At 44.4% G+C, this 24,182-nt stretch overlaps 1 protein-coding gene across 8 annotated transcripts in view; it reads right to left on the bottom strand.

Moving 5' to 3' along the window:
- Positions 1-24,182, bottom strand: part of FOXN3 (forkhead box N3) — a 192,042-nt gene that overhangs the window by 135,758 nt on the left and 32,102 nt on the right. For 4 of the 8 annotated variants that reach the window (XR_013980174.1, XM_080984501.1, XM_080984506.1 and 1 more), the window contains exons 1-2: positions 11,250-11,482; positions 6,130-6,686 (exon numbers count right to left, since the gene is read on the bottom strand). Coding sequence is in view for 7 of the 8 variants with exons in the window: in XM_080984501.1 (XP_080840627.1) it covers positions 6,130-6,672 (543 nt within the window). In the remaining variant the exon portion in view is untranslated. Of the gene's footprint in view, positions 1-6,129; positions 6,687-7,294; positions 7,427-11,249; positions 11,483-12,109; positions 12,445-24,182 lie in introns of those variants that run through there. The other 4 variants (XM_080984504.1, XM_080984502.1, XM_080984503.1 and 1 more) reach the window with 3 other exon arrangements.

Below are 24,182 nucleotides of genomic sequence, written 5' to 3'. Positions count from 1 at the left end.
GTCATATGAAGTAAGTTAGGTAAAGGGACCCCTGACCATTAGGTCCAGTCGTGGCCAACTCTGGGGTTGCGGCGCTCATCTCGCTTTATTGGCCGAGGGAGCCGGTGTACAGTTTCCGGGTTATGTGGCCAGCATGACTAAGCCGCTTCTGGTGAACCAGAGCAGCACATGGAAACGCCGTTTACCTTCCCACCGGAGCAGTACCTATTTATTTACTTGCCCTTTGAGGTGTTTTCGAACTGCTAGGTTGGCAGGAGCAGGGACCGAGCAATGGGAATTCGAACCGTCGACCTTCTGATCAACGGTCCTAGGCTCTGTGGTTTAACCCACAGCGCCACCCGTGTCCCAATATGAAGTGAGTTACGATCCCATTAATATCTGGATTACACCAGGCTGGCTACCCCTGCCCTGGGAGGTAGGATCCTGCCCTCTGCCAGTGTTAGAAACACAGATATACAAGCTAGGGGGCGAATGGCACCTGGGTTACATTTGGCACAACAGATGTCTATTTAACAGGGGGTTGGACCACATGACTCTTGGGGTCCCTTCCAATGCTACAATTCTACGATCTCAACTACATTGCTTGACTGTAGTTTGCTCTGACAACAATTCACTTGTCCCAATACGGGAGGAGAAACACACACAGTGGAAACGGAAATGGAATTATCTATGGAATGAGAGGCTTTTAAACTGCGGTCGCCCACCAGGTGCCCAGAAATCTCCATGTAGTCATACCTGGACCCATGCCAGTAGCAAAATGCACCTAGCGCCTGGCTAATTTCTAAAACTGCCCTCTGAATGTGTGTGTATAATTTCAAACTAATATCCTTCTGCAGCTAGGCATAAAATTAAATTAACAATCATCCGATAACCTTTCAACTGTTTGAGAAAATGTTTTTGGTTTTTTAAAGAAACAGCGTGTTGTTGTTGTTGTTTAGTCGTGTCCGACTCTTCGTGACCCCATGGACCAGAGCACGCCAAGCACTCCTGTCTTCATGATCGCCCTTGCCGTGGCGAAGGGGTTTGAATAACTCAGAGAAGCTATGAGCTATGCCATGCAGGGCCACCCAAGATGGACAGGTCATAGTGGAGAGTTTTGACCAAACGTGATCCACCTGGAGCAGGAACCGGCAAGCCACTCCAATATCCCTGCCAAGAAAACTCCATGGACAAAGACAACAGAGAGAGTACACTTCTTTTAAAGGCTCTGTCCAGTTAGAAATCAATAATCAAAAATGGTTTCAGCCAACCACTGCTATCTATGCCCAGATCTATCTATGCAGATCCTGGCTTAAAGCTAATCTTTTTTCTTGATGTTGTAAACCACGATTGAATCACCTTAATTTTTTTTTTAAAAAAAACAATCAGAACCCACCCTCCTCTTATCTGCATCCTGATGCAACTCCTAAAAGACCTTTATCAGCTCTTTTCACCAAGCACCTACCAAGAGCTGGGGGGATGTTAATGTTAAATAAAAGAAGGTTGTAGCATCTGGGACTTTTAGTTTAGGGGAAAGGCAAGTAAGAGGTGACACGATAAAAGCTGGTGGCATGGAAAAAGTGGGTAGAGAGAAGTTTGTCTCCCTCTCTCCTAACCCTAGAACTAGTGGACATCCAATGAAGATGAATGCTGGAAGATTTGGAACAAATAAAAGAAAGGACTTCTTCACACAGTTAAATTATAGAACTCGCTCCCAGGGGAAGCAGTGATGGCCACCAATCTAGAATACTTTAAAAGAGGATTCGACAAATTCATGGAGGAGATGGCTACTGATGGCTGCTGCTAGCCAGAAGGACTATGCTCTGTCTCTACAGCTGGAGGCAGTGATGCTTCTAAGTACTAGATGCTGGGAAGCCCAGGACGGGAGACTACTTCTGTGCTGGAAGCTTGTTGCAGGTTTCCCACAGGCATCTGGTCGGCCGCTTTGAGAACAGGATACTGAACTAGATGGGCCATTGGCCTGATCCAGCAGGCTCTTCTCATGTTCTGATGAGCAAGTGAATGATGTGTGGATGCTTGGCGCCAAGGAAGGTGTAGAAGAGAAAAGACCACTGCAGAATAAAACTACTGTATGCAGAGTTCAACTTCAACAACACATACCATTTATGATCCAGGTTTTCTGGGACTATCCTCTTAACTGAAGGTTAAAAGAACACATATCCGTTGCATGCTTTTATATTCAAGCGAAAATCAGGACTAGCCGATGTGGTACCTGCCAGATTTTGCAGGCTACAACTCTCCTTCGTTCTCCGCCATCTTGGCTAATAGCTAGGGATGATGAGAGTTGTAATCCAAAATATCTGGAGGGCAATACATCAATGACCCCTGCCAAAAAACCAGGATTTGTACTTGCACCACTCAGTTTTCCTGGCACACATACATAGGCCAGTTGACTGGAATGCTGAACAGTAGCACCTTCACCAACATCAAATAATAGAAACTGAAGTAATACAGTGGTACCACTGGTTACGTACTTAATTCGTTCCGGAGGTCCGTCCTTAACCTGAAACTGTTCTTAACCTGAAGCACCACTTTAGCTAATTGGGGCCTCCCGCGGCTGCCGCACCACTGTCGCGCAATTTCTGTTCTCATCCTGAAGCAAAGTTCTTAACCCGAGGTAATATTTCTGGGTTAGCAGAGTCTGTAACCTGAAGCATATGTAACCTGAAGCGTATGTAACCTAAGGTACCACTGTACAACAATCACTTCAGGCCTGCAGAGATAGCTGGTACCATTTCTCTCTTTTGGCAATTGAGAGAGGGTGAGGAAGCATACCCAATGTCCACTATGCCATTTCTACTTTCTAGCATTTTGAAGAAACAGGATGGGGAAGTTTACGCCTGGCCAAATAATTAAAGAAAATGTTGTTGTTTTTTATTCTTTTGAGTGTTCTTGACCATTTTAGTCACCAGGAGAGTCTGAATAACTATACTCTTACCTGCCACTTACTTTGCTTACGGAACAAATAAAGTTCCTAAATTTCATCAGCTTTGATTTAAATGAAGCCTCCTTACTGCACACAGGCAAATCTTGCCTCGGCAGCTGTTTGCAAGAGGCATCCTCCCACTGAAATGAGGACATGCTTCTAACACGGCTACATAAGCAACTAGCATTCTGCAAGCAAGCTACCTCAACCCCTTCACCTTTCAAATTATACAAAGGAAAGATCCACGCAACAGAAATGTGCTCATAGGATTTTGTTGTTGGGACCTGTCTGTCTAGAGAGACAATGGAAAGCACTTCTGGGGGTGAAGTCAAACTGCTGCGTCAGCAGCACTGAAGTGCTCTCCCCAGGGTGAAAGCCTGGGCAGTGTGCATGGAAGTCCTGGGTTGCCCAGATTACAAGATCCCCTTCTTGGCCTCACTGATGTGGTCCAAAGGAAAGCAGAGCAACCCATTTGGCACCAGCTTGGCTGCAGGAGTTGCCAAAAGAAGGCATACAAGGCATCATCCAACCTGATTAGAGACAACATTCCGGAATTCTTGGGATAGTGATTTATTATTATTTTTTACTTAAATATAAGAGTCTCAGAAGAAGCCACAAGACGTTACCAGGTCATTACAATGGTCCAAAGAAAGGTCTTTAGTCATACGATTTAGCTCAGCTACTAAAACTATGGGGAAGGACCAGGGCCCTATGGCAGAGAGCATGCTGTTCATGCAGAAAGTCCAACATCCAGTTCCTGGCATCTCCAGTTAAAAGGCTCAGGTAGTTAGTTATGAAAGAAGACCTCTTCCTGAGATTCTGGAGAGGTGCTGCCTTCATCCTTGGCCATGCTACCTGAGGCTGATGGACAAATCGTCTGACCTAGCACAAGGCAGATTCCTAAGTAAAGCAAAGGGATATTTGATCCCAAGCAAGCACACAGCTCAAGCTCCCTGCAATATCACTAGCAAAGAAGTTGAGTATGTGAAATACTCCTTGAAGATACCAGAACTTCACCTCATCCCACCTCATGTCTCAACTCAAGCACAGAAGAAGAAGAAGAAGAGTTTGGATTTGATATCCTGCCTTTCACTCCCTTTAAGGAGTCTCAAAGCGGCTAACATTCTCCTTTCCCTTCCTCCCCCACAACAAACACTCTGTGAGGTGAGTGGGGCTGAGAGACTTCAAAGAAGTGTGACTGGCCCAAGGTCACCCAGCAGCTGCATGTGGAGGAGCGGAGACGTGAACCCGGTTCCCCAGATTACGAGACTACCGCTCTTAACCACTACACCACACTGGCTCTCAGAAAAGAACAGGCCAAGCCTTTATTCTGCAATCGAAATTTCCCCCCAGACACACTGGTCTGTGTGGATGTACGTACAAGAGTATTTGTGGCTTCATCTCTCCTGAGCCTAAGCACCACTGAAAGCCCCAAGTAACAGAAGGCAACATGCATAGTAAACCAACAGTTCATAACTAGAACAAAAGTGGATGCAAGGTCACCCAGGAACCTTTACATTTGATTCTAGGAATAAGGAAGGAACTGCAAATATTTTCAAGGTTTACTCCAATTATCAGAGATGCAACCTGTCTAGGAAAGATTCGTCCCCTCAAAAAAAAGTTTATAGAAGTAACTAAGTGAAGAACAATGTTCAGCCCAACCTCTGCGGTTTACATGCATCGAGTACTCCTAGCGGTGAAGCAATAAAACTGCTGGCACATTTGCATAGCTAAGCAGTGTCTGGTCAAGTATGGTTTCAAATTGGATGGGAACCACATTCCTGCACTGAAGGAGGTTAAACTAAATGAGCCTTGGGGTCCCTTCCAATTCTACAATTCTAGGATTCTAGTATAGCAGGAAACCACCACCCCAGGACAATATTTCATGTTATTCATGGAGATACAAGATGGAAGGTTTTTTCTTAAAGCCATGTACAACACGCATTTATACAAACAGCACTTTCTTACAGCTGTCTAGACAAAGATTTGAATGCTGTTAAAAATGAACCATTCAAGAGCAAATACTGGCTCTTGGAATGCAATGAACTAAAAATGGGAGGATGGGAAGAATAGACAGAGGACTGTTTGTTGCATTTTAAACATGGATGGGAGGAGGCTTTTGCTTTCTGCTTGACAGCAGTTTGCTGTGTTGTCTGATGCGAGAAGATGTGGTGAACACAAAGTCTTGTGCAAACCATGGTTTCTGAAACTGTCTTGTTGCAATTCCAGGTCCAGACAACTAGGCAGACAGACTGTGGTTTACTGGAGCTGAGGGTGAAACTGTCTGGTATCAACCTCCTGGCCACATGAGAAAGAGAGAACAGTGTGCAGTCCCAGGACTGACTTTGGCTCGTGCACATTGCACTGAACCATGTGCAAATGATGTGCAAACACAGGCAGTGAGTGAGCTAGGAAGTTTATGAATTGTCAAGGTGTCATTCCCATCTTAAAGGCTCTTTAAGTCATTCAGCTGTCAGATCCTCAAAAAAAAATCACAAACTTGAATTCTACACTTAGGCAGCAGTCCTATACCAACTCACCTAGAATAAAGTCCCACTGAACTCAATAAGGTTTACTTCTGAGTAGATGGAAGTCAAGCTCTCAACTCAGATTGAGACAACTTGTTCTAGACCAGTCTTTTCCCAAACTGACACCCTCCAGATATTTTGGACTACAACTCCCATCAGCCCCAGGCAGCACATCGTCTCCAAATCTGAAGGCATGTTCTATATGGTTTTCGTCATTTCAGGAGGGTCAGGGGTTCACTCTCTCCAAGGGCCATCAACTCCTGTTCCAGCTGGAATCTCTGCCTCCCCCCCTCAAAGCAACTTACACCAGCTGCCCTGGGGGTATAACCCCAATGACTTTTAAAAATGCATTTTACTGCTGGCTTGCAAAGCATCCTGGAAGGAGTTGCATCCCAAAAGCCTGCCCTGTATTCTGTTAACTATAAGTTTTAAGAAGTTTGTCCTGAGCAGGACCCAGTAGTTGAAGAGTGAGATGGGAAGAGTGAGAGCAACTAGGCAGGGGCAGGAAATACACTGAGAATATGACTAGATTTATGAACAAAGATCCTCTTAAGAATCACTGGAAGCTATTTCTCACGGATAAAAGAGAAGGAACAAAAGGCAGAATATAAACAATAGGAAATCACCATCAGCAGATCAAATGGGTTACACGGAGTAGTACCACTCCAGCCTCACCTGACTTCTGTCTTTGTCCACCTTCTTAAAACACTTATTCAACGACAGATTATGCCTCACAGAGTTTTTCCATCCAGTGGGGGCATTTGCAAAATAAGGAAAGTGTTCCAAAATCCAGTTGTATATATCCTTTACAGGCAGCCGTTTGGTTGGAGAATCCTCAATGGCCATAAATATGAGGCAGCTAAAGGAGTAGGGCGGTTTGCAGTTGGGGTTTTGCTTGGCATCGTAGGGCATGTCGGCGTGAGCAGGAGACGGAGGGGTGTCGTCATCAAGGTCTTGTACTGGGCTAACACTTCTTAAGACCGAGTCCCCGAAACTTTTCAGCAAGTTCTTGCTCTCGTGTAACCAGTTCAAGTTGGTGAGCTCTTCATCCTCCATGGGACCTTTTTCCAACCGGAGGGCAGGTAAAGGAAAGTCTAAGTCCTCATCGTCGTGAAGCGTCTTTGATAAGTCTCTATCCCGGTAACACTGGCTCAATCCACTGGAAACACTAATTCCCGAGCTTTCTGGCTTCTTACTGGGAGGCATAACTGGACCCATTTAGACGGAGACTCCTAGTAATAAATCCAAATTTTTAAAAAGAGTGTTAGCTGGTAAAGGTATAGACAACATCATAACATTCTGGTAGCTTTCCCCAGTCTATAATTTGGCCTTTTATGAATCCTACTTTTTTAAAAAAAGAAGACGACAGACTCACATAACATAAACACACATCCAGACTTGTTAAGCAGGAAGATTCAGAGGCTAGAGCAGAAATGAGATTTCAATCACTGGCATACAAATGAAGATGCTTCATTTTTGCCTTCTTGCAAAGCTCTAAAGTGGAGAGAAAGGTACTCATATATTCTAGGTGTCCTTCCTAAGGCTGCAATCCTACATTACACTTACCTGAGGAGTAAGCGCTATTGGAATCAGTGGGACTTACTTCTGAGCAAGCATGCCTAGGCTTGGAGGACTGCAAATATCGCTGGTCATGTCACTCCTACTGCTTGTAATAAGCACAAAAAATTGAGAGCTTAAGACCAGTTGCTTCAGATTAAGTTCAGCTGTTTCACTTCCAGTACGAACACTGCCACATTATAATTATAGCCTCTCTGGCTCAGTGCGCAAGCAGGCAAAACTCCATGTTTACACACACACACACACACACACACACACTTACAGCCAAGTATTCATTCTCTGCAGCTACCAACTTTTTGCCTCCAAAACAGCAGGGCAGAAGGATTCTGCAGCATGGGTTAAGAATCAAGCTCCAGGGATCAAAAGGAGGGGGAGAAGGAGACACAAAAGGAGATTCCACCCCAGTGAAACAAATTTAAATGAAACGAGAGTGAGCGATGGATATGATAAGCATGACTTAGAAGAAAGCATGAAGAATGACATCATACACCAATCAGTAGAGTTGCTATACTGAGCCCAGAGAATAATAATAAGCAAAAATAGACAAGGCTTTAGTGCATTTTAATTATCTCAAACCAGGGTATTAAACAAAACAAGCTGCAACACATATACAAAGAAGCTTGAATTAATGTAACACAAAAACATCCATACTCAATCTTCATAGTTCTTTCTTTCCCAAAAGCCAACTTCCAAGTACACCTATAAGCATCAAGTCTGACTTCTGCGCTCAAGATTAAGCATCCACCTTACAATCCAAAGCATATCAACCCAGAAGTAAGTCCTAATGAACTCAAGGGGGCTTACTCCCAGGTAAGTGGGGTTAGGACTGTAGATCTCTAGGCCATCTTTCTACCATCAGCACCAATATGATCCACAACAGGCTACACTTCGACCAAAGGCCTAAGGCCAACCATGTGATTATTTAAGAAAGGAGTTGGTACCTGTTCTATTCTTTATTCGTTTCAGAGCACAAAAACTTTCGCATGGTTGCAAAAGTTGTATGATGAAGGACATTGAAAGTTTGCCTTACTCTAGCACCAACTGCAATTGTTCTCATGAAATACATCATGCTACGTACACTGCATAAAGTTTTTAACAGGAAGTGTGGTATACAATTTTATACAGGTCAGCAAACATATACTCTAAGAGGAAGGCTTTCTGCTTTAAAAGAAAAAGCATCTGAGAAGTGAAACTTGGCTCTTTAAAAAAAGAGTCAAACAAGTGTTTAGCAGAACCTCTAATTTAAAAACACTGCATTACATTTTTCAGAGAATAGTCCACCCAAGACAATACTTTTCGATTGTGTTTTGATGCTGTCAAAGAGATGCTTTAAAACAAGGGAATGTTATAATTACATAAGAGGTAATTAGAGATGGGGAGGGCACAGAAAGATTACCATGCAATAAAGAATGGATAAAATTGGACAATGACATAGGTGAAAATTAAAAATCTTAGGGGGACAAGTTATTTAATATCAAACCCTGTAAAGCCAAGCTCAGCAAATGAAAACAAAAATGTAACTTATTAGGTTTTTTAAAAGTAGTTTAAAAATGCAAAAAGTTGGAAATTACATACCCCAGTTCCCCTCCCAATGTGGTGGGAAAAAATTTTATGCCCCGGAAATCACTTCCATATTCCTGTTGCTCTAGTAATATTTAAACTTTTCATTTGTACTTACCATTTAATGGGAAGTTATTTCAGAAAATGTTTCCCTTTAAATGAATCGAAGCACTCAAGTATCAAGGGGGTGGGAGAGGGATGCATAGAAAAATAAGCCCTAAATGATACCACACTTTGTGTGGGTCCCTAAAACATCATTTATACCCTCCTCCCCATTCACCACTTCCAGTTGGGAGTAGTGTAGCCAAATGAGTTCAGTACAAACAGAACGCATGTCCCATGAGCAAGCTTTTAAATAGGAAAATTATATCATGGCTGACAACATAATTTAATTGCACTGTTGCTATGACGACATGCTGCTCTCTTTCAGTTTAATTTGCTTACTTGCCTGCGTTCTCCCAAAGGGCCATATCATACCACCAATTTTCACACAAAAACTAGTGACATATATTTAAGAGACGGGTACAGGGGCTCCAAATCCTGCAGCTCTCAAGCATCAAGCTTAATTGCACAGTGGCGTGCAAGACTGACCAAAGTTAGTTAAAGCTGCAGTCCTCAAATCACTTATCTTTAGTATAGCAGACACAGCGGAGGAAACTTCACTATATCTGCCACTTTAAAGCATGTGATATTGGGGCAGCAACCCAAAGCAATGCATTACTAGGAGTGAATGCAACTGAACTCAATTTAGGATCACATTGTAAACGCCTTGGAGGTTCCACTAATAATAGTTTGTTAAAACAATGAATATGCTACTGGGAAACGTCACATTTGAACAAAACAAACCTGAAGCTGCAGTAGGCCATACACATTTCAGCAGCAACAACCTTGCTTTAGTCAGCTGGTTCTACATGTTTTAACTCCACTGTAAACATTCGAAACATGTCACCATTTTGCAAACGCTGCAAAGGACGTGCAGGGTTTTGTTTTTAATATAAAGGAGGACAACCATTTCCAGGAGGGATTCAAAACTACTTCTTTTTCCCCTTCACCTTGAAATCCAGGAGCCTCGCGTCACAATTCCATACGGAGGACATGGAAAAGTTCCCAGTACCGTGCGAGGACAGACAATCACGTAGCCTCTAAGTTACGTTAGAGGGCAGAAATCCTAGCCCTGGATTTAAGTGTGTGTGGAGGGGGACTCAGAAACACATTAAAAAAAAGATGTTTCCCAACCCCAGCCAATCTTTCCAGCGTCAGACTCCAGCTCTCAGCCTCTTCTCTCCTGCACTTCATACTTCACACGAATCAGAGGAGGTGCTGCAGTTAAGCAAACATTTTTTAATCTGCTGCCAGTTAAGTAGCTCCATCAGATATGTCCACAGCTGCAGTGCTTAGGGGCAAGTCTAAAAGCAAACTTCATTGTTGTAGAAGAAAGGCACAATATCTCTCGCATTCTCGGTTGTAAAACTGACATGGCAGAATCAGACAAGAAGGGGGGAGTGCGGGAATCAAGCCAGATCACTATTAATGCTTCTCGGGACTGGTATATACATTACAGGCCAGGCTCAAACAGATGTGTATCTTTTAAAAACATACAACGGGGCGTCATTTTGAAGGGACTAAAAGGACAACCAGCCAGGGAGTTTTTCTCGCTGCACTTTGCTACACTCCCTACTGTACTTGTCAAAAACATTTGAAGGGGAGAAGGAGCTCGCGGATTGGCCGGGATTTGAATCAATCAATGGCGTTGCTAGGAGACTGCAAAACTGCTCCTATAAAGTGCCATTTGCAGCAAACATACCTTCAATGCTGTTCAGATGTCATAAACCTTGCACTGCCCCCCATTACACCATAATAAATGCAAAAAAAAAATTCCTCAAAACAAACTTACGAACTAACTTCAGGAACTAAATGGACTTTTTAAAATATATATATATGAAAGATTAAAAGAAAAATATGAAGACTGGCTTCCTCCACTGGAGAATAACGAGAGGATTTTAAAACAAGATAAATAAAGAACAGCACTCCCCACCCCCGCCTTAAAAAACAGTTTGGTAATAAATGCACTACAGAGGGATAAACCACTCTCAAGCCAATGGGCAAAAATAGCACACAAATGCTTTTAAAGGTTGGAGCATTCCTCGACTGGGCACAATTTCCCCCCTCCCTTCCTAACTTTCCATACAATGCCAACTCTATTCGCCAACAGTCTTCGGAAATCAGGCAGCTCCAGCAGCAACATTACATATTCGTGGCTGCAACTCTCAGCTCGATCCGCTTCCTGCTTTCCTTCGCCCAACACACACGGGAGTTTCGGGGTGGAGGGGGAGTCGAAATTAGGACGACCAGCACGTTGCTTTTTCAGACATCCCGAACTAAGTGGCTGCCTTCTTGTAGGGCTGACCCACCTTATCATGCGTGCGTGTCTCTCCCTTCTCTCCCCCCCCCCCAACCCACTCCGGCTTCTTCTTCTTGCCGATTTCATTGCAGAGAATCTTACGCAATCTTCCCAACAAGGGAACCATGAATTTTAAAAAAACAAAAATCCACACACAGAGCAAGACACAAAAAACAAGCAGCAGCAGCAGCAGCAAGCACGCACAGATATTCTTTTTATAAAATAATAAAAAATATAGATAAATCCCCAAACTTACCTGGGGCTTGGAAGAGCTCTAGATTTTTACTGCTGCCTTTTCCATGGTCATTATGCAAACTTTTCATCCGACTGAACGAGGCATCGCTTCCTCCCCCAGCCTGGAGCCAACAATGTGGCCGAAGGGAGCGAGTGGGGGAGAGAGAGAGAGAAGGGGAGCCAGGAGCCGTGGGGAGGGGGGAGCATGGGACCCTGCTGCAATTCCCCCCCTCTTCGCTTCGCCCTCCTACCTACCTACCTACCCACCCACCCCGACCTACCTCTCCCCCCTCCCTGCCTGCCTTTCTGTCTGCCCGCCTGTCTACACTACTCCCGGTTGGAGTAGCGGTTTGGGTCAGAGCGAGCCGAAGAACGCCAAATTGTTTCCACTGCAAACAACAAAAAAAGGCAACACATGACCACGGGTGGGAGGGAGCGGGGGGAGAGAGAGAGAGAGAGAGAGAGACAGAGAGAGAAACGTGGGCAGGGCCAGCCGAGACTAGCCGCCACAGCGGGAAGGAGGAGAGGGCTGGGCTAGGACCGGGGGAAGAGGAAGAGAGAGGAAGGTCCCTCGCCTTTAGTGCGCCGCGAGCGCAATTGCGCGGCAGGAGAAACGCGAGGAAAGGAAGCGCCGCGGCGCGCCGAGCTCGGGGGCGCACGCAGCCCTCGGCGGAGGTCGCCAAAGCAAAGGGCGCTCCATGCCCTGCTGCTGCTGCTGCTCCTCCTCCTCCTCGCCTGCCCCGACTGAGGCCTGTGATCCCCTCACAGGAAATTCTCAGGCTGCTTCTGCCTGCCGCCGCCGCCGCCGCCGCCTCTTTTGGCCTGCTTCCCCCGGCTCTCCTCTCCACCACTTGGAGAGTCCGAAACGTTGCACGAACCCACCTCCTTCGCTTCTTCCGACTGGCTTTTCCGTCTCCCCTCCACCCTGCTTCCCACCAGCCTACGTGGTATGTGGATGAGCTTGAAAGTCACTTCAGGGAAAGGAGAGAGAGCGAGCGCGCGCCTGGGTGTGTGGTTTGTGTGTATGCGCGCGCGCGCGCGCGCGAGCTTCACCCCTCTCGAACAGCAAACCGGTCAATAGTTTTGTATTTCGAAACCCTTCAGCAAAAAGACAGCAGGCAGCAAGTTTCAAAGTCGGCTTCAACTTGGTGAAATGACCACAGAGAAGAGAGTGTGTTTGTGTCTCTCTTGGGTCACATTAAGAGGAGCAGCCCAAAGGCCTATCTGTTTTAGTCCCACAGCAGCCAGCCAGAGGATGCCCTTTGGGAAACCTGCAAGCAGGACAACCTTACAACAGCTCTCTCCGACTCACAAGTGTAGAGGCGTCTTGACTGGTAGCCAACAAAACCTTCACAAGTTTGAGGCTGCAATCCTATGCATGCTGATCTGAGAGTAAGCCCACTGAAAACTGGGAGATTGGCTTCTGAGTAAACCTGTGGAGATTGCACTGTCATTGTGCAGAAGCCTTCATGGGATAGAATCTTCATCAGATGTATGAAGGGTTCTCAGTTGGCAGATTTTATGTACAGTGGTACCTTGGGTTAAGTACTTAATTCGTTCCGGAGGTCTGTTCTTAATCTGAAACTGTTCTTAACCTGAAGCACCACTTTAGCTAACGGGGCCTCCTGCTGCCGCCACGCCACCGGAGCAGGATTTCTGTTCTCATCCTGAAGCAAAGTTCTTAACCCGAGGTGCTGTTTCTGTGTTAGCAGAGTCTGTAATCAGAAGCTTATGTAACCTGAAGCGTATGTAACCCGAGGTATCACTGTATTTATAAGCAAGTGAGAGAGCTGTAAACAGAGATGCTGTCTGTAAGCTTTCTGTTGCCAACTCACTGTAAACAGTTAATCTTTAAGTGTTTCAGGCCGCGATCCTATAACCACTTTCCTGGGAGTAAGCTCCATTGGATGTACTTCCAAGTAGACGTGGATAGGCTTGCAGTGTCTTTTATTTATATATTGTCTCCTCAAACTCTCACTTTAAAAGACCAGCTGAAGAATGCAGCAGAAACAGTTGTGATTCCTGAAGGCTATTTCCCTCCTCAACCCAAGGATTAATTTCCATCCTCAAAAAAAATGTATTTTATGGACTATAAAAGTACCTGTTTGCCACAATGTAAATGAATCAGGAAAGCCGAAACTCCCCAAAATGACCATACACCATGGAGGAGAACAAAGGACACACCACACACACCAGTGCTGAAATTTTAGCAAAATACTCCATCTTGGGCATGTTTACGCCCAGTGAAGGTCTCACTGAGTTCAGTGAGCCTTGCTCCCAAGTAAGCACATACAGGAACCAGATAACATGTTACGTTTGCTTCATGATACATTTTTCAGGTTGCGTCCCGCGGCGACCCGAAAGTACCGGAAAGGTTTACTTCCGGGTTTCGCCGCTCACGCATGCGCAGACGCGCAAAATGACGTCACACGCATGCGCAGAAGCGGCGAATCATGACCCATGTGTGTGCAGACGCAGGTTGTGTTCTTTTCATGTTGCGAACAGGCCTCCGGAATGGATCCCGTTCGCAATCAGAGGTACCACTGTACTGTATATCTATGTATGTATTGAAGGATAGAACATCTGATGCGGCAAGCACAACTAATTAAGCAGAGATGGCCCAAGATATATCAGCATCTGAAGCAGAAAATTTAAGCAATGCCCACCATGCTAGGAAAAGCAACAGACAAAACAAGTATGACCTTGCATCGAAATGTTCCAGTGTGGGATGCTTCTATTAAGGATTCTAACCACTCCATTCCACCCCAAGCCTGCTCTGCCTGGTCCCTTCCTCCCCGCCCAACACTCAGCTTTCTGTACCTACAGAGCATGTTGTCCTCATGACACCATTTGGAGGTTTCTCCCTTTTCAGTTTTGGAAGGTGGGGTGGACAGCTGTGATCATTCCCAGTTACATTAACATGGATTTCTCCACTGATGATAAGCTGTCTTCTGTCCCTGGGTACGTACAATGAAATAGCTCTTTCCCCCCTTTTTAAGGACAGAGACATAACTCTTACTTTGTTCTGGCCACTCCATTCTACTCTCCCTTCCCACTCAATTATCAGGTTCTCACTCCCCATGCCCTTCTCTCTGTCTTTTGTGCCACAGAGTTACTGTCAGGCTGTTTACTGGGGTCCCCCCCCCCAGACTTTTTCCCCTTAACTTGTGCATACTTGGGGTTACTTACCCCCAAGTTCTGCCACTAGTCTCTCGTGCATTGCTGCTGTGGGTTTAGTTACATAAGCACAGGAAGCCTCAAATTGGTATTAGTGTACAGATTGACAATTTGCTGCCCTTTAATAAGTATCCTGAAATTGGTCACGGGTCACCTGGCAAGGTGCCTTACTGTGGAGTGAGCCAAGCCCCTGCCTGAGGACGTGGTCTGTTTACCAAGTTTGTGACATGCTCCATGGGGCTACAGCTATTTGTCAGTTTCAGCCCTGGCCTTGTTGACATGGATAGAAAGGATTACAAGTTGTGTAGGCACTTCTTATCCCTTTTCCCCTCCCACAGTATTCCGTGCCTGCTCAATTATGACTTGTGCAATATCTTAAAGTGTTGCAATTCTACAACAATTGGGTTCCGCAACAAGCTGCAGGGTCAGTCTATGAGCATAAAAACACCCCTGCTCAGCAGACACTTAGGCTCTGGGTTCTTTATGGAAGTATTTTTCTCAACAGCCTTTCCATGGCTGTTCAGAATCATCATCCAAACCATCTAAGGTGAGGTTGAGATCTTCCTCCATCTTACCTCCCATGCGCATTTTAATCAAGCAAGCCTTTTCCCATCTCTCCCAGACTCTCCCCTCCTTGAGTCAACTGCTGATCCAGAAAAGGATCTAACAGCCTAATCTGCACATTAACATTTCTTTCCATTCAGAGGCTAAAGCAATCAGGATGAATTCATCATGCATTTCACTAGCCCAGATTTCCCTCAACTTGCGCTACAAAACTAATGTTTCAATTATGAGTCCTAAATTTGAAGGCCTCTTTCAGTGCTGCAGGACTTACCTTGCCTTTTTGTTTAACTGCATTTTTAGTCTTTCATTTGAATTGCTGCGTTTTTAGGATTTAGTTGTAATTTTTAACTGGTTTAAATGTAAATTGCTTTGAGCTTCCCTTGTAAGAAAAGTGATGCGATGATGATGCCGTGCCCTTGGCATTCAGTCCTGAATTTGGGTGGGATCTACCAAGTGTCTCTCGTCTAAGGCCATGAGAAACCAAGGTCCAGGCCTTTTATTCACACATAGGCATCTTAGGGTATTTTAGAGCACAGTTTTGTTTTTTTCAGGGTGCATTTCACAATTGTTCACTTCAGCACTGCTTCATTAGTATCAGATTCATTTCTGCTTGTGTACACACCAGGGCAAGTTGACCAAACAGGGGCATCTTTACCTTATGCAAAGGTGTTCCACACTTTGGATAGAGACAAATTAGGAATAGCTTAAGGATTGTGGTCCATCAGAAGCTGGTTTGAGAATCAACACATTGAAAAAGTAGCATTGCATAGCAAAGTACAGGATATATGTGCATTTCGGATAACCTTGTGTAAACATGGATTAAACCCGCGCTGTTAATGCAATGAGTGCACAGCAAATGGGAGTGTGAGCACAGCCCTCGTTTAATTTTATGGAAAGAGTTTGTTCAGTATGGGCAAGATCTAGCCAATGATAAAGCACTTTTGACTGTAATGTAATTTAATTCCATACATAATTTACTTGGAGTAAATTCAAATAGAACATAGTGGGACTAGCTTTGAGCAAAATGCCTAAAATCAGGCTGCAATCCTCACTAAGCCTGTTTACCTGGGAGTAAGCCCCATTTAATTCAGTGGGACTTACTTCTGAGTACTCATGGTTGAGATTGTAAGTTTCTATTTATTTTAATGAGAGGTATGCGACGGGGTGAGCTCCCGTTGCTCGGTCCTGGCTCCTGCCAACTTAGCAGTTCGAAAGCACGCCAAAAAGTGCAAGTAGATAAGTAGGTACTGCTCCAGCGGGAAGGTAAACGGCGTTTTCATGTGCTGCTCTGGTTTCGGTGTTCCGTAGTGCCAGAAGCGGCTTAGTCATGCTGGCCACATGACCCAGAAAAACAAACGCCAGCTCCCTCGGCCTGTAAAGCAAGATGAGCACCGCAACCCCAGAGTTGTCTGTTTCTGGACTTAACTGTCAGGGGTCCCTTTACCTTTTTATGTTTAAGTTTTGCAATGTGCCCATATATTTAATGCCAGAAAAAGCAAACACCACTAATGAAAACTATTGCATGTCCTCACACACTACGTGGTTCTTCAGACCATATGCTACTCAGTACATGCTTTTGCTCAGAGGGTATAAATCTCCATGGACATACAACAGTACAAACCAAAGTAAAATAGAGCACGTATCTTCCTTGCATTCCTACCTACATTCAGTTCCTACATGCAGAACTGAAATTTCACGTTGAAGGATGTTTTATCAGAAAACGGTATTCTAGCACCACCACCCCACCCCGCAGTTGCTAAAAACAATTCTAAAACCTCATTAACCACTCACATGTTCATAATAAATCTCAATAACTGAAACAAAACCCTTTCCCCTTTTGAATATCTTCTAATTAAAGATCTGGACAACAGATCCTGATTTTAGTAGGCCACAGAGAAAAATAAAATACCCTTTGCTAATGGAGTAATAGCACCATTCCGATAGGCAGGAGCCTATGAACGACGTAGCTTTATTATTGTATCCCTGTATCTTATAACTCCAGAACAGTGGCTGAAACTTTGTCCTGGATAATGTACAGCAGATTCCCACACTGCCCAAGGCAGCCCCCTGCGATTCTGCCAATCTTACTTCCTACTAGCAACAGGAATTAATAAATAAAACAATGGCCCTCAAAAAGCAAAATACCATTGTTCTTTTATCCTTGCTTGCCCTACAAGCATGCCTGTTTATCTAAAGCTAAGGCTGGACCTTGAATTATTAAGTCAAATACCCCTTATCTCATGGCCATGTTGTTGTTTTTAAGACTGCAACCCAAGTTACCAAACGCTAACCCCACCCACAGAAATGTATACACTCAAAAGAGCTCCAGAGCCCTTTCAGAGAGAGATAAGTAGGTAAATCAACAAAAGAGGAGACGTTGTCCCTCTATTTGCCACTGATGTCAAAAGTCAAGTGTCTCAAAAAACATGTAGGTCAGTTTAATGACCACTGTTTTCAGTGGCAATAAACAGCGGTTCTTCTGGGGCATGATGGGCGGAGGAGGGGCGGGCAGGGAGTACACACACACACACTTTTAAATACATAGCTAGGAGAGGGGAAACTGGAATGGTCTTATTTATCCAAGAACCAGTTCTGTGCCATTTGATCTTAAAGGGAAAAACAGCCATTTGATTCTAAGGAGATCCACGGAGAGTTCTCTATAACCTAAATTAGAACACAAGAGGAAGAGTTATGAAGGATGACGCTTAAAATCAGTCTGACCAACTTTGTAGTTGTTATAGTGCAATGCTATGCATGTTTATTTAGTAGGCTAGCCTGCCCAGGTCATTGTGTATAGGACTACAATCTTAATTGTTGCAAGTGGTGATTAAATTACTACTTAGAATCACACCCAGATTTGATTGGATGAGGCAATTACATTCCAGGTTTCCTGCCCCCATTGCCAGCCCTTTCCCTACTTCTCAAATATCAGTTACAGATAGGTAGCCGTGTTGGTCTGCCATAGTCAAAATAAAAAAATCCTTCCAGTAGCACCTTTAAGACCAACTAAGTTAGTTCTTGGTATGAGCTTTCGTGTGCAAGCACACTTCTTCAGATACACTGAAACAGAAGTTGCCAGATCCTTCTATATAGTGAGAAGGTGGGGAGGGGTATTACTCAGAAGGGTGGTGGGAATGGGAGATTGGCAGATAGCTGAGATGAGCCTGCTGACGACTCTTAACGACTGTAATAGGTCTAACAGGAAAAGGCAAGGGGTGAGAAGGTGAGAAATGGCTTAGTCATGTATAATGGGATAAGAATCCAATGTCTTTGTTCAAACCAGGTCTCTCCATGGTTTTAAGTTTGGTAATGAGTTGCAATTCAGCAGCTTCTCTTTCCAGTCTATTTCTGAAATTCCTTTGTAGTAAAACAGCTACTTTGAGATCTTGTATAGAATGTCCTGGGAGATTGAAGTGTTCTCCTACTGGTTTCTCTGTTTTGTGATTACAGTCGTTAAGAGTCGTCAGCAGGCTCATCTCAGCTATCTGCCAATCTCCCATTCCCACCACCCTTCTGAGTAATACCCCTCCCCACCTTCTCACTATATAGAAGGATCTGGCAACTTCTGTTTCAGTGTATCTGAAGAAGTGTGCTTGCACACGAAAGCTCATACCAAGAACTAACTTAGTTGGTCTTAAAGGTGCTACTGGAAGGATTTTTTTATCTCAAATATCAGGCAGTCTACATGCACACACATATATATACAGTACAAACGCTTTGTAAAAGACACGTGCTCTTCACTCAGGAACATGTCTACCCTAAGGGTGCTTTCACACAACGATACTCGTGTCAGTTGTTGTAACGATACTCGTGTCAGTCCTTGGACATAATACCAAGGATAATTTGATCGTAAAGCCTGCATTGGCTAATATACACAGTGTGGTGTAGTGGTTAAGAGCGGTGGACTCGTAATCTGGTGAACCGGGTTCGCTTCCCTGCTCCTCCACATGCAGCTGCTTGGGCTAGTCACACTTATATTATAATAATCATAATCATAATAATAATTTATTTATACCCCACCCATCTGGCTGGGTTTCCCCAGCCACTCTTCTTTGAAGTATCAGCCTCACATACCTCACAGAGTGTTTGTTGTGGGGGAGGAAGGGAAAGGAGATTGTGAGCCGCTTTTGAGACTCCTTAGGGTAGTGATAAAGCGGGATATCAAATCCAAAATCCAATCCAAACCAAACAATTGCATTACAGAAAGTACATCAGTACTCACCCACCCTTCCTTTCTCCCAGTTTCCCGAAATGGGTCAGTGGGTGGAAAGCAGGAATCAGAAAATAAAGCAAGAGCAGCCTAGGCTTTTCCAGGCAGTCCCTGATTCCATACCCTCCAAATATCCCTATTTTCCAGGGAAAGTCCCGAAACTATGAAATCCAGCACTTGTCCTGAGTGGCGGCGGCGGCGGCAGCAAGGATGACTCTGAGGGGGCATCCCGTTGCCTCTCCGTGGTCTCCTCCCTTGGGCAACTCGTAGCAACTGCTGGAGAGTGGGAAGGATGGAGAGAGGCTGCCTCTACCAAGGCCCAGCTCTGGGTGATCCAGAGAGCTCTGAGGTGCAGGCAGAGGGCAGGGCTGCCCTGGGCAGGAAGAAAGGGGGAGCAGAGCAGAGTGTAAGGAGTTTTATCTGTTTGTTTGTTTGTTTGTTTGTTTGTTTGTTTGTTTGTTTGTTTGTTTGTTTTTTAAACGCTTTGTGCGTCTGTGTCTAATCTTGCTACTTTCTCAAAAAAATTATTGGCGTGTGTTTTACTTTTTGTAAATCTACCAAAAAAATAAGATAAAATTGGGATTAGGGGGCTTTCTCAGGACGGTGGAGGGTGTGTGTGCTTTGTCCTATTGACGCAGTGATGGCACTTGTCCTTCTGATAGGAAATGCTCTGTGAGGGGTGTCAAAAATTGGGGGTGGGGAGATTGATAAATGTCCCTGTTTTCATCTGAGGAATGTTGGAGGGTAGATGCATTTATAGCTGCTGCTTCTTCTTTGGTTCTTGCTGTGAGTTACCTAGCTATGTTCTCATACTGCTGCAGTGCAGGTTTTACAGATACCACATTTCCCTTGCACAAAATATAATAATACTTTTGCAAGGAAAATGCAATTATTCGCTTGCATAGCACAATCAGCATGACTGCCACAAGCACCTACTGGTTTTGAAGTGCATGTGCACTTGCAGCACTATGAAGTAAAGAAAGTGACAAATGGCTTCTCCAGACATTATCCAGGTTACCTTGGCAGCAGGTTGACAAGCGAAATGAAATTGACAAGGCTGGTGTTTTGTCTCCACCTCAGCAAAGAATCTCGGCTATGATGAAGCCTGCAGAACCCCCATAAGACTTTACCTGGATTCATCGCACAGTTGGAGAGCAAATTCACACTATAAACTTAAATGGGTTTAACACATGTTGCTTTTCCCCAGGAGACTAAAATTTTTTTTTTCCACTCCCCATCCCTAGGATTCTTTCAGTGAAATCGTTACAATTAAACTATAACTTCATAATGTAGAGTTGCATGCCTAGAGACAGAGCCTAAGAGCATCTAGAGGGTCAGAGCTTCCTACTCCTCCTTTAGGGACGGAAATTAAGGCTGTGTACACATTACCATTTACTCTGGGCTCCAGTGCGGTCCTACTGCTGTTTTTTCCCCAATTCTTATACACACAACATTACCCAGGATGCAGAGCTACCCTGCGGTTTCTTGTGAAATACTGTGGTTTGATGCACTTCCCCCCTAAACCGGCTTCAATCCGAGTTGAGATCAGTAGCAGAAAACGAACCAGACAAGTGGTACTGGGAAGGCATCCTTTGTCCACCCCCCACCCCCGTCCACCCATTGGTGTGGACCAACAGTGGCCAGTGTGGAAGCACATCATGCATACAGCAAGGTGTGACCTGAAATGCAGAGGGGACTGAGGGAGACCTCGCTGTGTTTTAAACTGGTATGTGTACATAACAACAAACGGGTCGCTTTGTCACTGCTTCCCTTGCCTTATGGAAAGCAAGTGGTACATTTCTTCTTCTTCAACGCGTTAGACACCAGCCATTCGCTTCCTTGCTGCTGTGCCAAAAGACAAGAAGAAAATGGTTCATCGTCCACTAGCTGTGGTCTAAACCACAGAGCCTCTTGGGCTTGCCGATCAGAAAGTCGGCGGTTCGAATCCCCACAACGGGGTGAGCTCCCGTTGTTCGGTCCCTGCTCCTGCCCACCTAGCAGTTTGAAAGCAGGTCAAGTGCAAGTAGATAAATAGGTACCGCTCTGGCGGGAAGGTAAACGGCGTTTCCATGCGCTGCTCTGGTTCGCCAGAAGCGGCTTAGTCATGCTGGCCACATGACCCGGAAGCTGTCTGCGGACAAACGCCAGCTCCCTCAGCCTATAGAGCGAAATGAGAACCGCAACCCCAGAGTCGTCTGCGATTGGACCTAACGGTCAGGGGTCCCTTTACCTTTACCACTCCGCAATTGAAACCCGCCCCTCATCACCCACAGCCCTCTCGCACACCCTGAAAATCTGCTCCAGGAAGGCAGAGGACCCTCTGGAGCAGATTTTAAGAGTGCAGAGGAAGAGAAGAGGAAGAAGTCCTGTTCCTCATGTGTGTCTTGGATACAACCCAATGTGTTACGATTTTTTACCAGCCCTTCGCTGTAACATCACAGGGTGGGCTACCACACTGTGAAACTTCAGTTATAAAACCATTTGTTATCTGAAGAATAGGACGGTTAAAGCAATTGCAAAGCTAATCCCATACACTGTTAAAGGGAGATAATCCCACAGGCAGGAAGAATATATTTTCATACTCCATAGACATCAGCAGAGGAGAAGAATGTTACTCCCCCTCTGGAGCTCACTGTGTCCTAACGGAATAATCAGCAAGAGACAGAAAATACTGCTTACCTGTATAAAGCACATGGATGTTCCCCAATGTCTTTTCCTGCAGCATGCCTGGTAGTGTGAAAACTGATAATAAATATCTGTAAATTGACCTGAAGAATCCATTTCCAGTCATTCAGGAAACTTATACAAACCAGACGCAGACTAATTCATTGACAGAAAGCTTGTTTCTGAATAACTTTCTGGACAGATTAGTATTTAATCAAGGTTATACAGTCACCCTACTGCTTTCCGTTAAGGACCATTCAAGTTATCACTTACACTTAAGCTATGATACAGGAAAATCTACAGAGATCTGAATTTACTGAGAAAATGAGCATCACAGCAAATCTTTTAACAAGTATACATGAGGTCAACAACAATCAGAGGGAGTAAATTATACGTCTGCGGCTTGTGTGCATTTTTTTAAAAGAAAAATGATTTTCACGTAACAAAATGCGCTGTAAAGTGTTTTTGTATAAAACAGTCTCCTTATAATAACTCGCTCTGATGGATGTTGCTGTTCTAGTTACACACACTTCCCAACTTATAATGAAAGCTGTATACTTTGCCCTAAAATTATATACTTCTAGTTCACTGTCAGTAAACATTACAGACCTAATCAAGAATATATTGATTCGTGAATGGTGGAGAAAAAAACAAAACAAGTGGCTGCAGGATGGAAAGGGCAAGGGAAAAAAAGGAAGGGATAAAAAGATAAAAAGAAACCCAACCCCAAAAAACCCAACGCCACAGCAAAATGATTTAAGTTTATTGTCAAAACACAAAAGTTTGCCTACATACAGATTTAGCCAAGAACCTGATAAAGAACAGGGGTGTTTTGTTTTGGTTTTAATTTTTGTTTTAATAACCTGGGACAACGTTCTGGAGGGACATTATTTAAGAACATAGGAAGCTGCCTTATATTGAGTCAGTCCATTGGTCCATGTTGCTTAATAGTGTCTACACTGACTGGCAGTGGCGCTCCAGGATTTCAGACAAGGATCTCTCCCAGCCCTACCTGGAGATGAAGTGGAGACCTTCTGCTTTCAAAGCAGATGCTCTACCAGTGAGCTGCAGAGATTTCCCCAAATTTGATTCAGGTAAACTGATAAACAAGATGAAGCTTTTGACAAAATATTCAGCATCAAGTACAGTGGTACCTCGGGATGCAAACGGGATCCGTTCCGGAGCCCCATTCGCATCCAGAAGCAAGCATAACTAGCGACGGCATGTCTGCGCACGCACATGTCACTTTTCGCTGCTTCTGCGCATGCGCATGACGTCATTTTGAGTGCGCATGCGCAAGTGGCGAAACCCGGAAGTAACGCATTCCGTTACTTCTGGGTTGCCGCAGAGTGCAACTCGAACGTGCTCAACATGAAGCATATTCAACCCGAGGTATGACTACTGTACAAGTCACTCGAAAGTCGCGTACATTTAACTTGTGAGCATTTGATAGTCCATGGGGTCACGAAGAGTTGGACACCACTAAACAACAAGAAGTGTGCCTCTGGCCAATCAATTGTTTCTGATGAACTGCTGGCAAATCAAAAGAGGTGCTACTGGACAATTTTATATATATATATATATATATATATACACACACACACACACACACACACACACACATATATATATATATATATATATATATATATTTCAAAGTGCCGCTAAAATGGATTAAAACTCTACAGACAAGGTGGGTTTTTTCCTTAGACTAGGAATATCTCTGCAGTATTCAGGTTATAAAATAAATTGGTGGTGGTAGGTTGTGTTTTTTTTTTAATGAAGTTTGAGAACTTTAGTCCAGATCACAAAGTTCATACCAGGCTCTTTCCATGGTTAACTTGTGTTTAATTTATAATCTTAATACTAATGGGAGAATTAGCCCAGTTATAGTTCCCATATAGATAAATCCTTAAGCTATAAAGGTCACAAAATACCACTTCCTTATACTTTCTACAGTTTTAATTCTTAAGTGGTCACTCCGTAATTGGTACAGATAGCTTCAGCAGTCTGTTGAATTCAACAACCACCCCATCCATCATTACATAAAGAATCTCTGCAGCTAGCCTTTTATGCTTTATTGGTTAGTTATACCCAATACCGCTTGTTATCAGAGTGACATTCAAATGCAGAATAAAACACAATATAGTCATACCTCGGGTTGAAATAGCTTCGGGTTGAGCATTTTCGGGTTGTGCTCCGCAGCGACCCGGAAGTAACGGAACATGTTACTTCCGGGTTTTGCAGCTTGCGCATGCACAGACGCTCAAAATGACACGCGCAGAAGCGGGTTGCGTTTGCTTCAGGATGCGAACAGGGCTCCGGAACAGATCCCGTTCG

The sequence above is a fragment of the Podarcis pityusensis genome (assembly GCF_964106645.2).
Source record: "Podarcis pityusensis genome assembly, chromosome: 1".
In the NCBI taxonomy this organism is placed as follows: Eukaryota; Metazoa; Chordata; class Lepidosauria; order Squamata; family Lacertidae; genus Podarcis; species Podarcis pityusensis.
Note: the sequence above shows the minus strand (reverse complement) of the source record. Positions and strands in the feature narration are given on the sequence as shown.